We start from the raw sequence: 14938 nt of genomic DNA, 5'->3' as shown, positions 1-14938 counted from the left end.
ATCTGGTTTCAAAGGCTTGAGTCATGAGGGCAAAATTAAATAGCTTTGGGCTCTCCAGCGTTGAAACACAGCAACTGAAAATTGACTTTATAGGAGTTTATAAGACAGCTTAAAACAAGTAAATTCAGAAACTAATGACACTGTCAAACCTAGGCATATTCATAAACAAAGACAAAATGCTCAACAAACTCAGCAGGTCCAGCAGCAACTGCGGAGAGAGAAACAGACTTAATGATGAGTTCTGAAGAACAATCGTACTTGGATTCCAAACGTTAATTCTGTTTCTCTCCACAGATGCTGCCAGACCTGCTGAGTTTCTCCAGCAGCTTTTGCTCTAGATTCCCAGTACCCATAGTATTTTGTTTTTATAGCTGGCACATTCAGAGCTGATTTCAGGATGCTCGTCACACAAACTGTGAGGAACCACTAGCATAGGAGACAAAAGCTCTGCAATGATAGTGGCGGTTATGGCACTGAGCTAGTATCCAAAGGCCAAAATCAATAATCCAGACAATGTGGGTTTAAGTTGAACACAGGGCAGCACAGCGGCTCAGTGATTAGCACTGCTGCCTCGCGGTGTCAAGGACCCAGGTTTGATTCCACCCTCCAGTGACTGGAGTTTGCATATTCTCCTGGTGTCTGCATGGACTCCCACCAGGTGCTCCAGTTTCCTCCACAGTTCAAAGGTGTGCAAGTTAAGTGGATTGACTATGTTAATTGCCCATAATGTCCAGCCTAGATGGATTAGTCATGGGAACTGCAGGGGTAGGGTAGGGGATGAGTCTGGGTGGGATGCTCTTTGGGCCAAATGGCCTGCTCTCACAATATTGGGGTTCTACGGCAATCTACAAATATCAATTCAGCTTTGAAAGCCTAATCCAAAAGTAAAAAGATGTCAAGAAAAGTGATAGCAAAGTATAAATTCTTGTAAAACTTGACTGCGACGTTCTAGAATGATGGAAACTTACAATCTATACCCTGTTTAAACTATGTGTCAACAACATCACACCAACATGATTGGTCCTTAATTGCCTACTTCAGCGGGCAAGCAAGATGCTCCATTAAAGCGATTAGGGATGTGCAATAAATATTGATCTTACTTGCACTCCCTGTACCCCAAAAACTAATTAGTAAAGATTACAAAACAGATTCTGCGATGATGGTGGGAGACAGCAGGTGGTAGGAAAAGTTTGTGGAAATTTTTCCAGGTCCTCATTTGCAACCAAGTATGGTGAACAAGCACAATGGCCAATGTGATCTACAGTACCTGACAGCACATGGGAGCACTGTGGCTCCTGTATCACATGGTCAGCCATCTTAGTTGGGTAAGTATCAAGTTGGAATCCTGCGTAAGTTTGGAAAGATACACTATCTTGCACTTACTTCCAAACTAGTCACAGCTGGATTAAGAATTCTTCGTGCCCATGAACCCATACCACAATCATAATTGAGTAAGACACAGAAACAAACTTTTATAATACTTGCACACTGCCTCAATATTAAAGCAAATACGGTCAGAGTTGTACAGCACAGTCCAACCCATCCATGCTGGCAGATATCCTAAACTAACCTAGTCCCATTTGCCAGCAATTGGCCCATATCCTTTTAAACCCTTCCTATTCATATACCCATCCAGAGGCCTTTTAAATGTTGTAATTGTACCAGCCTCCACCACTTCCTCTGGCAGCTTGTTCCATACACACATCACCCTCCGTGTGAAAATGTTGACTCTTAGGTCCCCCTAAATCTCACCTTAAACTTATGCCCTCTAGTTTTGGATTCCCCCACACCAGGGAAAAGACCTTGGCTATTCACCCTATCTATTCCCCTCATGAATTTATAAACCTCAGCCTCTGATGCACCAGGGAAAATAGCCCCAGCCTATTCAGTCTCTCTCAAAAATTCAAACTCTCCAACCCTGGCAACATCCTCGTAAATCTTTTTTGAACCCTTTCAAGCTTCACAACATCCTTCCTATAGCAGGAAGACCAGAATTGCATGCAGTATTCCAAAAGTGGCCTAATCAATGTCCTGTACAGCTGCAACATCACCTCCCAACTCCTATACTCAATGCACTGACCAATAAAGGCAAGCATACCAAACGCCTTCTTCAATATCTACCTGCGACTCCACTTTCAACGAACTATGAATTTGACTTCAAGGTCTCTTTGTTCAGCACATTCCCCATGACCTTACCATTAAGTGTATAAGTCCTGCCCTGATTTGCTTTTCCAAAATGCAGCTCCTCACATTGTACGCTGAGGTAACCTTCTTGGCTGTCCACTACACCTCCATATTACAATACAAAATCACATTTTATTTTTGCTAATACTATTGTTGAGAGAGCAAGTTTAATTTACTTAAAGCCAATTTGCATTTCTATGTGCCCCTGACAAAAACTGTGCAAATGATTATCTTGAAATATGGTTCCTAATGGAAGCAAATATATCAACTATTATGCACCCAACACAAGCCCAAAATCTTCAGCACATCTACTTCGGTGGCATGGTTGAGAGGGACGTGGGAACAATGGGTTCAGCCTTTGATTTACCTCACTGAGAAAAAAATAAGGTCTGTAGAACAAAGTTCTTGCTGCCTGCTAATCACCTTCCCAGGGCAAAATGCACTGCAAAAGCAGCTGCTTCTGGTCTGCTACCTTGAAACAAAAGTGCCTGTATGGACATATCCTGCATGCTTTGATAAAGCTGAAACAGACCTATCCTGATGTCTCTCAGTCTGACAGCTGATGATGCCCACTGGCCAAGTTTGGAACACCCTGGTCCAGTGTCTGGATATGTAAACAACTCAACAAGGTTCAGGCATTCAGCAGTTAAGAAGTGCCCAGTATATGCATTACTTAAAGGGCCAGGAACCCAAATTGCAGGTCTGATCTGTCACTGCTTTCAATTTCTTGATGTTTCAAAAATCCATCTACCCCCTCTTTAAAACCTTTCAGTGATCCAGCTACTACATTTCTCTGGGACAACATTCTCTCTAAATTCTGTCCCTCCAACTTTTCATGCACAGCAATTAGTGTCAGCACACCAATTCCAGCAGTCACTGCTGCAGCTCGTACAAAGATTAGAAGGACTGAGGCCAAAAACTGCTGTTCTGAGGCTGAGAATTCCAAACAAATACTAGCTTTTGGGAGAAGAAATTTCTTCATGCCTCAGTTTTAAATGAGTGCCCTCTTATTCTGTAACTATGTCCCTTAGTTCGAGACTTTGCCACTAATGGAATTATCTTCGCAACAGCCGTCAAGCCCCCTCAGAATCTTGTATGTTCAACATAAGATCAACTCTCATTCTTCTAAAATCCAATGAACTAATGCCTACCCTGTTTAGCCATTCTTGATAAAACAATTCCTTCATCTCAGGAAGCAACCTATTGAATTTCTCCAATTGTAGTACATCGTTTCTTCAATGCAGACAACTGTACACAGTATTCCTGGTGTGGTTTCACCAAAACTGCACTGTTGTAACAAGACATCCCTATGTTTAAATCCTCTAATAATAACGGCCAAAATTCCATTGCCTTCTTAATTACCTGCATGCTATTTTTTTGTGTTTCATATGCTACACCCAGATGCCTTTGTGTTGCAGTCTTTTGGACTTTCTCTCCATTTAAATAATAGTTGGCCTTTTGATTCATCCTATCACATTTTCCTACATTGAACTCCATCTGCCAAGTGTTTGCCCATTCACTCAAACTATCTGTATTCCCTTGCAGATTCCTCATGTCCTCATTACAACATGCTCACCCACATATTTTTACGCTACCAGCAAATCTGGATAATTTACACTTTGGCCCTTCCTCCAAGTCAATAACATAGACAGTACATGATTAACTCCCTAGAACTGATCCTTCAGGCATTCCACTAGTTATGGCTTTACAACCTGAAAAAAAACATTAACCCAACTCTACCATGTGTGTTAACCAATCCTCAAACCATGTTAATACACTAGCCCCAACACCATGAGCTCCCACCTTGTGCAATAACCTTTCATGTGGCATCCACTCGAAATCATCTGGAAATTCAAATACAGTACATCTACCATTTCCCTTTTATCAAATCTGCTTGTAACAGCCTCACAGAACTCAAAATTTTTCAAACATCATTTCCCTTTCATAAACCCTGTGACTGACTGCATTAAGCTTTTCTAAACATATTGCTATTTCTTCCTTAATAATGGTCTCTAGCATTTATCCGCTGACAAGATGTTGGGCTAACTATCAATAGCTTCCTACCTTCTATCTCCTTCGTTTCTTGAACAGGGCATTACCTTACATTTTTCAATCTGCTGGAACCCTCCTGGACTCATGAGTTGGTCCTGGCAACTTGTCTGCCTTCAGTCCCTTTAGTTTGTCAAACATTTTGTCCCTATGGTAGAGGGCATTAGAAGACCTTTTTGCCCCCAAACAATGCCTTGCTTATCTGATATCTTCAGCATGTTTATGGCCTCCAACATGAAGACCAATGCAAAATATTGCTTCAAATTATCCACCATTTCCCTGTTCCTATTATTAACTCTGACAGCCATATCTCCGACGGATCCACATTCAATTTTCATATACGCACAGAAGCTCTTTAGATATTTCTTGATAATTAATTGCTTTAATAATCAAATGTCCCCTCTACATGAGCTTTTCAAGTCATCTACTGCTAGTTCTTAAAATAATTCCCAATCCTCTGACCTACCACTCATTTTCACCACTTTGTTTACCTTAGTTTTTGATTAGATACTCTCCTTGACTGCATTTGTTCGCCATAGATGGTTCATCCTTTTCTTTAGGTCATTCTTTTTAGGCAAGAATAAATTATTGAGCATTATAAAACATCTGCTCAAATGTCTGCTATTCATCTACTGACCTTTCCCTTGGTCTATTTTCCAATCCCATTATAGATAACTCCCTCTTCGTACCTCTGTAATTGCCCTTATTTAAGTTAAGGACACCAGTTTTGTTCTCTCTCAAACTGAATTTGAAATTCTACCAATGTCGAGACTGCTATCCTATAGGACCCTTAACAACAAAATTTCATTGATCTTCTCTCATTACACATCACCAGGTCTAAATTAGCCTGTTCCTATTTGTCCAGTCAATATATGGATTAAAATCATCTGTGATAATGGGAGCATCCTTCTTACATGCCTCCATTATTTCCTGATTTATACTTTCTCCTACAGCAAAGCAACTTTTTGGGGCCTACAGACCACTCCTAACCGTGACTTCTTTGCACTTGTTATTCCTTATTTTCACTCAAACTGATTCCACGTCACAATCTAATACTCACCACCACAATGATACCTTGCTTTATACACAATGCTAATGCACCTCGTTTCCTGTTTACCTATCTCATAGAATGTCAAATACTCTGAAATATTGAGTTCCTGATCCTGGTACCCTGCAACCACAACTCTGTAATAGCTATCAAGTAATAATCATTTAATTCTATTTGTGCCATTAATTCCCTCGATCTGGTTATAAATGCTGTGTGCATTCTGATAAAGAGCCTTAAGTTTGAACATTTTACCATTAATACTTATCTTTGTTATAATCTTTACTACACTGATTAAATTTGCAACCCCTTCCTGTGAAACCTGGATTATCATGCATCTCATCACTGCCCTGCACTTGTGCTCGCTGAATTCTTGTTGAATTTTTAAGCTTCCCTGCCATTGATCTCTTACCCCCATTAGTTTAAAACTCCATTGACAACCCTAGTTGCACAATTTGACAGGAAACTGGTCTCAGCATGGTTTGACCAAAGCCCTCCCCAATGAAACATGTCTCCTTCTGTCCCCCAGTACTGGTGCCAATGCAACCATGAATTGAAACCCACTTCTCCCACACATCTCTAATCTTATTTACTCTGTGTCAATTTTCATGTGCTGCAGATTGCAATCCTGAGATTACCACCATTGTGGTTCTTCCTTTTAATTTAGCCCAGAGGTGTTCATAATCTCTCAGCAGAACGTCTTTCCTAGTTCTGCCTATGTTGTTGGTACCTACGTGGACAATGACAACTGAATCCTTCCCCTCCTATTCTATGTTCTTAACCATGGCACCAGGCAAGCAACAGAGCCTTTACGACTCTATCTTTGCTGCAAAGAACTGTATCCACTCCCCTAATAGTGCACTTCCCTATTATTACCACATTTTCTTCTCCCTGAACTTGAATGGTGCTCCATACCATGGAGCTTTGGTCAGTTCACTCATTCTCCTTACAGTTTGCATCCTCGTCTACACTGGAACCGAGAATCTTGTACCTACTGGACAACAGTGGAGCCTCCTTTAAAGCTTTATTCTGGATCCCTATGCCTGCCTCGTTCTCAGCAATATCTTCCTGCCCCGACCACAGATCAAATTTGGCTGTCTTGTATAACACTGTTCAAGTAGCTGTTCATTCCCTAATGTTTTGCAGTGTCCACAACTCATTTCTGAGCACAAGTTCCTTGAGCATTTGACACTTTCTGCAGATGTGGCCATATAGATTGCACTAAAATCCACCAGCTCCCACAAAATACAGCTTCAGTACATGGCCTGCCCAGCCATCTCTATTCTATTTAAGCGATTAACTTGGAAGTTAAATATATTAAAACTGAACTCTTCAGCTGTAATAAGTACCTCACTTTAAACCACTTGGCCAAAAGAGGCTGAAGAAATACCCACAAATCATCTACCAGATTTTAATCTGATGTTACATTTCGTTCAGACAGCCATAACAGGTTGGAGGGGCTCTCTACCACCAATTCATATCTGCTATTGCTACTGTCCTTATCACGCAACTCCACTCTCACATTCTGCGTCATAGTGATACTCTTCCCAGTTGCCTTCACAGTGACGCCGACCTGCTGCATACTCTTTCCTGTCTGAACTTGGACGCAAATGGGATACAGTAGCTCTTCTGGGTCTGCAGCACAACGGGAAACCGGAGCAGAGGCAGCAGAAAGAATAACTCTGGACAATGCCTTCTGCCACATTGGAGTCAGAACCCAACATGCTCCTTGGCATTGACAAGAGGCTGTTTGGCAGACTGACACTGTTCAGCCTTCTACTGACTGCAAGGGATATGGCAGTATGCAGAGGCAGCCAGTGATACAGAATCCATTCAGCTCAACTTTGGCCACACCAGATTTATGTGCTGACAACCTATACTCAATTGATACAGGCAGGTATTGACCATGGCCCAGGCCCTAAAAAGAAAGCAAAGCAATTTTTAATTCTGTTTTAGACTGAAGATCAGACTTGTAATCAATATTCCTTCTAATTATTTCTTGCTGTGCCTATCCTCCTTGTTGCACAGTGCAGCCTGGCCTTTGCATTTCTTGAAGGGAACATTGGGATAATATTGCCCTATCATTATGCTTTGTAACTATATAGTACCAAAGCGGCTGCACTGTTCAACTATATTCAATACCTACTCTGTTGGTAGGTAGTGGCAGTATTCAGATACTGCAGGAGCATGAAACATTGTGAAATGCAAAGCCTGGTGGCAAAATATTGCATGGCACTTAATCAGCCATAAATCTAGTGGAGTGTCATACATAGCACAATATCACCCTCTAGTGATAGGCATAAAATATAGCAAGGGCAGCACATCCTCACCACTCACTTTTCAGATTATCATTGCACTCGTGTCTATTATTTGTTATCAAGACTTAGTGAAGAAGAAAGGACCACAGTGAAGGTCACCACTATGTCTGGTGTGGAATAGGGCAGTTTACTGGCAGGTAACACCCCAGTATACGAACAGCTATTACATTCTACAGATGTAACAATCATTAGCACACAGGAAATGTAGTTAGTAGGAGTCCATAATCCATCTGCAGCCAAATGGACATGGTTGTAAGTTGTTGGACCAGAATCTCAATTGTTATGGTGCAGAGGGAGGTCATTCAGCCCAACATACTTGTACCAGTTCAATTACCTGCTGCCAATCTCCTGACATTTCCTCATATCCCCGAATAGCATTTCTATGCAAATAATCATCCAATACCTCAGCAGACCCTGGCAGTGCATTCCATACCCTGACTATCTGCTGTGAAAATCTCTCTCCTCATTGGCAAACAAAGCAAGGGTAGTCACTTTAAATCTTGGTTTTCTTTTACGAGTGGGATCAGCTTCTCCTTATCTACTCTGTCCAGCTCACTCATGATTTTGAAAACCCTAATCAAATATTCTCTCAGCCAGCAGCCTTCTCACCAAGAAGGGCAGTCACAAATTTATTCAATCTAACCTCATAACTGAAGTTTCTAATTCTTACAGCCATTCTTGTAAATTGCTCTCCAATGCGTTCACTACTTTCCTGTAATATGGCACTCATACTGTACACAATACTTCAGCCGAGGTCTTGCACAAGTTCAACATCACCCCCTTGCTCATGTACTGTGCCCCATTAATAAAACTGAGAACACTGTACGCTTTATAACTGCTCTCTCCACCCGTTCTGACACCTCCGACGATCTGTGCACAAACATCCAACTCTCTCCGGCACACCCTTTAGAGTTGTATCCTCTATTTTATACTGTTTTCCAACTGACATGTATCACCTCACACTTCTCTGAATTAAACCTCATCTGCCACCTATCCACATACTCCACCAACTTGCCTATGCCTTTTTGGAGTTCTACACTGTCCTATTCAGTTTTCAATTCTTCCAAATTTACTGTTATCTGCAAAATTTGAAACGGTCTCCTGCATACAGATCTAGATCATCAGTAAAAGTAAAGGTGAAGTTGCCATTGTCCTACTGGACCATAAGGCTGCTCTCTCATTATGGAGACAAGAATGGTGGTAGTTTAACCAAAAAGTCACCACATCTCAGCTGAGGAGAGAGGGGGAGAAGAAAAACAGTTGTTCATGGCAACCTCAGATGGTGTGGGAATTGAACCCATGCTGTTGGCATCACTCAATCACAAAACAGCCATCCAGCCAACTGAGCTAACCACTCTTCTACTGTTTATATGCCTAAAGACAACTTTGGGATTTCCTTTTATGTTAGCTGCTAGTCTTTTTTCATAGTTCCTCTTTTCTTCTCCAATTTGCTTTTCACCTCCAGCCTAAACCTTCAGTTTTCCAGCTAGAACTCAGTTGTATTTTCTGCCTTACACGTCATAAGCACACCTTTTCTTGCTAATGCTAATTTCCACTTCCTTTGTTATCGAGGGAACACTGGATTCACTTTTCCTACCTTTTCCATTTGACAGAGTATATCTTGACTGCATCCAAAGCCATCTGCTTTTTGAAGGAGGCCATTGTTCAAACACTGCTTTTCCTACCAAATTCTTAGTCCAATCAATTGCACTCAGCTCTGTTCTTGCCCTTTAAAGTTAGGTCGTCTCTCACACAACAATCCATTGCAAGAAAAATCATTCTCCAAAACCATCATAAACCTTAGAATCGTACAGCTGTACAGCAATGGAAATAGAATCTTCAGTCCAACTCATCCATGCCGACCAGATATTAATGTAGTCACATTTGCCAGCATTTCGTCCATATCCCTCTAAACCCTTCCTAATTCATATACCCAACCAGATGCCTTTTAAAATGTTGTAACTGTACCAGCCTCCACCACATCGTCTGGCAGCTCATTCCCCACACACATCACCCACTGTGTGAAAAAACTGACCCTTAGGTCCCTTTTAAATCCCTCCCATCTCACCTTAAACCTATGCCCTCTAGTTTCGGGCACCGCTATTCTGGGGAAAAGACCTTGGCTTTTCACCCTATCCATGCCCCTCAGGATTTTATAAACTTCTACAAGGTCACCTCATAGCTTCCGACACTCTAGGGAAAATATCCACAACTTATTCAGTCTCTCCCTATAGCTCAAGTCCTTCAACCCTGGCAACATCTTTGTAAATCTTTTCTGCACCAAATTTTGCAAAGTCCTTTCTATAGCAGGGAGACCAAAATTGCATGCAGTATTCCAAAAAGTGGCCTAACCAATGTCCTGCACAGCCGCAACAATGACCTCCCAGCTCCTATATTCAATGCACTGACCATTAAAGGCAAGCATACCAAACGCCTTCTTCAGTATCCGGTCTACCTGGTACTCCACTTTCAAGGAACTATGAACCTGCACTCCAAGGTCTCTTTGTTCAGCAACACTCCCCAGGACCTTACCATTAAGTGTATAAGTCTTGCCCTGATTTGCCTTTCCAAAATGCAGCACCTCACATTTATCTAAATTAAATTCCATCTGCCACTCCTTGGTCCATTGACCCATCTGATCAAGATCCCGTTATATTCTGAGGTAACCTTCTTCGCTGTCCACTGAACCTTTAATTTTGGTGTCATCTGCAAACTTACTAACCATACCTCCTGTGTTTACATCCAAATCATTTATATAAATGACAAAATGCTGTGGACTCAGCACCGATCCTTGCAGCATGCTGGTCACAGGTCTCCTGTCTGAAAAGCGATCCTCCACCACCACCCTTTGTCTTCTAACTTCGAGCCAGTTCTGTATTCAAATGGCTAGTTCTCCCTGTATTCCGTGTGATTTATGCTTGCTAACCAGTCTACCATGAGGAACCTTGTCGAATGCCTCACTGAAGTCCAGACAGCTCACCACCACTCTGCTTCATCAATCCTCTCTGTTACTTCTTCGAAAAACTCAATCAAATTAGTGAGACATGATCTCCCAAACACAAAGCCATGTTGACTATCCCTCAGCAGTCCTTGTCTTTCCAAATACACGTAAATCCTGGTCCTCAGGATCCCCTCCAACAACCTGCCCACCACTGACGTCAGGCTCACCGGTCTATAGTTCACTGGTTTTTCCTTACCACCTTTCTTAAATAGTGGCACCATGTTAACCAAACTCTAGTCTTCTGGCACCTCACCTGTGGCTATCGATGATACAAATATCTCAGCAAGAGGCCCTGCAATCACTTTCCTAGCTTACAATGATCACTGTCTCCGAAGTATTTCCTCACTGACATGTGATTCACTTGGCCAACCTTACTTCCAAGGATCAGGTCTAACCATGCATCTTTTCTGTTGGACTGGAGTATTGGAAACTCTTCCAAACACAATCTAGGAATACTTTTCTCTCAATGCCCCTTACACTATCAGTATCCTGATCTATACTTGGGCAAGTGAAGTCCTCCACAGTAACCAGAGTTAATTGCAGTGGGATCGCTCTCATTTCAGGAACAAGCCCCACATACCACAAGAAACCTAACAAAGAATCAAATGGGATAACAGTAAGTCATTGCTTTGAAGCAGCAAATGATCAACTACATTCTCCAGCAAAGCAAAACAAAACCGATCCTCAACGTAGAGACAAAGCGAGCTACCAATTTGCTGGTCTGAAGAGAGGATGATAGAGATACGATGCCTCAGTACAGGAAGAAAATAAATGGAACTGAAGCACCTCACTCAAACCCAAGCGATGACATTTTGTGAGATAGATCTTTTTCTCAATCATGGCATGCAACATATTCTACATTTAAAGGCAGGATCAGCATGACATAATCCAATGCTACAGTAGTTAGTAACAGACCTAAGAAATTTGCAATGGGAGTCTCATTTAAGACCGCTTTACTGATGTCCCTAAACAAGAATTTCAAGGATCAACATATGTACCTCTGGCTAACATTAACTTGGTTCAGATGGTGTCACCTCCTCTCTGTTCAAAAACAGTGGGTTTAAGTCCCCAGTCTGGAACTTGAACAAATAATCCATGTCAACACCGCTGTGCACGATTGAAAGCACACTGCAACTATGCTCCCTCAACCAAGAGGGATGCAGGCTTGCAATCAATTTCCCACAAGCCAATTCCAGTCAAGCCATTCTAAGCATTGAACAGATGAAATGGTGTAAGAGTTGCTAATATCCCACTGCCTGCTTGAATGCAAGCTGCAAAAGGACCAGGAATAAGTCACCCATAGCCCTCGAATGGCAAGCACAGAAGAAAATATGGGAGAGATTTCGATCTCAGTCGAGGAGATTAATCATTAAACCTGCTGTATTAGAGAGAATCCTCCTACCCGTTAGTAGATATTAGAATGCAAGAAATTTTAATAATTGAGAAAAGTGATTAGATCAAAGTCCAACCCTTCATTTGACTATAAACAATCCACCCTCTAATCATGATATTTAACCCAGCTTCTCATCATGTCTCAGCTCTCAGCCTAAAAATATATCTAAATTTCACCTTCTATATCGCTCACTTCAAAGTTTCTTCCCTTATAACCTAACCCATTGTTCTATTAAACAGAAGAGGTGGTGTCAATACCATTACAGAGATTTTGGATCAGAGCACATATTTTACAGGATAAGTGACGAAGTTGCAATAAGTTATTAAAAAGGCACATGGAATTTTGGTCTTTATTATTAGCGAGTTTAAAAATAGGGAAGATGTGTTGCAATATTACACAGTGGTGGCAGAGTTGTGCATGGTGCACTATATCCAGTTTTGGTCCTGTATTACGTTTTAAAAGAGATATGCTGCTATTTAAGAGACTCAACAGGCTAATTACTGGGATGAGGGGGTTAGTTTATTAAGAACAGCTAAACAGATTAGGCCTTTATTTATTACAGTTTAGAAAATTTCAGGATGACGTTTGAAACTGACATGATTGAGGGAACTTGACAGGCTAGATATTTCCACTCCTCAGGGGGATCTTGAACTGGGGTCATTGTTACAAAATAAGGGATCACTCATTTAAAACTGATATACAACAAAATTTCTTCTCCGAGGGTGGTGAATGTCTACAGTTCTCGACGGAGTTATGGATGCTTGATCGTTGGAAGTATTTAAGGAGCTGGTAAGTAGATTTTTAAGTTATCAAGGAGCTAAAGCATGGGGCAGACTTGTAATGTACTGAATAATTAACTCCTGTTCCTATTTCTAATGTTCTTAGGAAGATTGTAAGTAGCTGGGAATCAAAGAAAATTTCACATCTGCTACCACCCGCAGAGCTCAGACAAAACGAAAGAATGACATTTAAAAAAGTATCAGCTAAAGCCACGCAAGACACTAGGCAGGGCTAGGCAGATTTGTTGCCTAGTATCCAAATGGGACCGAGGGTAACACCTAGTGGAGTGACTGGATTAACTCCATTTCAGTTAGTTACAGGAAGGGCAATGAGATTACCAGGAAATGCTGTGACTGGTTGCGAGGAATTAGGTACCTCAAGTTAACAGGTTAAATGATTTGTGAGAAAACAGTACAACTGCTGCACAAACAGTAGATTAGAGATCAGCAATTTCTGCACAATATAGAGGCATAGGTGAAAACAGGACAGGCAGAGGTTCCCAGTGAGAAAGATGAGGTTTGCACCTAGGTAGGATGGACCATACATGCAATACATATGTTTACAAAGACATAAAAGGAACAGGGCACCAGAAACACTAGTCATAGCTGAAGTGTTTGGCTAATTAATTTTTAATTTTGTATTGCAGAACTAATCCTCAATTAACTGGTGACAACCACAACATTATTTGTTTAATTTACAGAATGTTGTTTGTCATGCCAATGCTTGTAGAATTGATGTTTTTAGCATTGGGAACGAGGCATACTGTCCAATACACACCCATGTGATACTGACTTATGCTAACTGATGATGAGATCTTGTCTGACAAAGTGCACCATGAGCTAATACAGCCACAATATTGGTTTGCTTGAGTAACGTTCAGGTCAAACCCCAGCACTGTATACAGCTTTGGTCAAACAAGTGGCAGCACAGACAGCTTGGTTTTATGGTGGGGAGCAGAAACGGCTGCATCTCCAGTCCAGGTACTAGGTCGACTGAAATGCAATTTGGTCAATGATGTTGTTACAATATTCAACAGAGGAACCACAGTAGTAAATTCAAATGGTTTGACAACGGCAGACTGAAAGGTTTGGACTTTAAGTTATCAATCCCAGGAAATCTGAGGAAGGGGACAAGGATCTGGGACAGGCAGCTCAGTACAAACCAAGACCTGACACATATTCAGAGCTTGGCTAAGTACCAGAGAGCCATGCCTGGTCTACTAGTAGATTGATCATGATGCAGGCAAATTCTTCAAATGATGCAATCAGAAATGATGTATGCAGCACCCATGAATCAAGGATACTCCAGCAGACAAGGTAAATATCTTTCGAGATAAATTCATAAGGGTGAGGCACCCTGTTCTGGCTGTCAGCTCAAGGGTTTTACATGTGCATACATGACGACCGTGGAACGTATTCTTTATGATAATATGTTGATTGGTATTGCTCTGCCAGTCCAGTTATTGCAGAGTCTACACCCATTAAGACACTGTATAGGATAGAGAATATTAAGGCAATGGACAGGATTATTATCTGAGGTACCATAACACACCACAGCGTGGTAAAGATGAGCCCAAGGCTGAGCACTTAATAAGAAGGAATGTAAAGCTGAACTTCATTTCTTTTTTTTTAAATTTTTCTGCCTTTAGATTCAATGTTTTGGTATATTTTTGAGCTTTAAAATGGCACCGAAGAGGTGCGACAATATCAACACATTGTATTTTGTTACAAAATACACGTAACAACAAATAAATCAAATACAATAAGGACTAGTTTAGATAGACGCAGCATACACTTGTCTGATGTATATAACAGAAGGAAGGAAAGGTGTGAATTTATTGCTACAATGGATACTATATGGACAGCAGAAGAGCGCCATCTCATACAAGTGATGGGAGCCACTGTATTACCACATGGCTCCTGGGGTTGATACAGGAACATTCGATTGTGCCTTATCCATAATCATTGTGCTTACGTCCACAGATTCCAGTTAGAAAGGTGGAACTAGTTGAAATATATAAACTGTATAAATATATAAACCATAAAAGACAATCTGATGCAATACTAAAATCTGTTCTCCTAGGTTACCCCATTATTGGCCAAACACCTCACCCTAATCTGGGGAAAGGCATAGTGAGGGTATAGGACATTTTGTACACTCCGGTAATA

The 14938-nt window shown here is 41.3% G+C and overlaps 1 protein-coding gene across 1 annotated transcript in view; it reads right to left on the bottom strand.

The window, feature by feature from the left end:
* Nucleotides 1-7046: 7046 nt before the first annotated feature.
* tnpo3 (transportin 3) overlaps nt 7047-14938 on the bottom strand; it is a 57201-nt gene continuing 49309 nt past the window's right edge. Inside the window, exon 17 of the mRNA XM_048609978.1 lies at nt 7047-7196. Coding sequence (XP_048465935.1) covers nt 7047-7196 — 150 coding nt within the window. The remainder of the gene's footprint in view (nt 7197-14938) is intronic.

The sequence above is a fragment of the Rhincodon typus genome, chromosome 22 (assembly GCF_021869965.1).
Source record: "Rhincodon typus isolate 14 chromosome 22, sRhiTyp1.1, whole genome shotgun sequence".
In the NCBI taxonomy this organism is placed as follows: domain Eukaryota; kingdom Metazoa; phylum Chordata; class Chondrichthyes; order Orectolobiformes; family Rhincodontidae; genus Rhincodon; species Rhincodon typus.
Note: the sequence above shows the minus strand (reverse complement) of the source record. Positions and strands in the feature narration are given on the sequence as shown.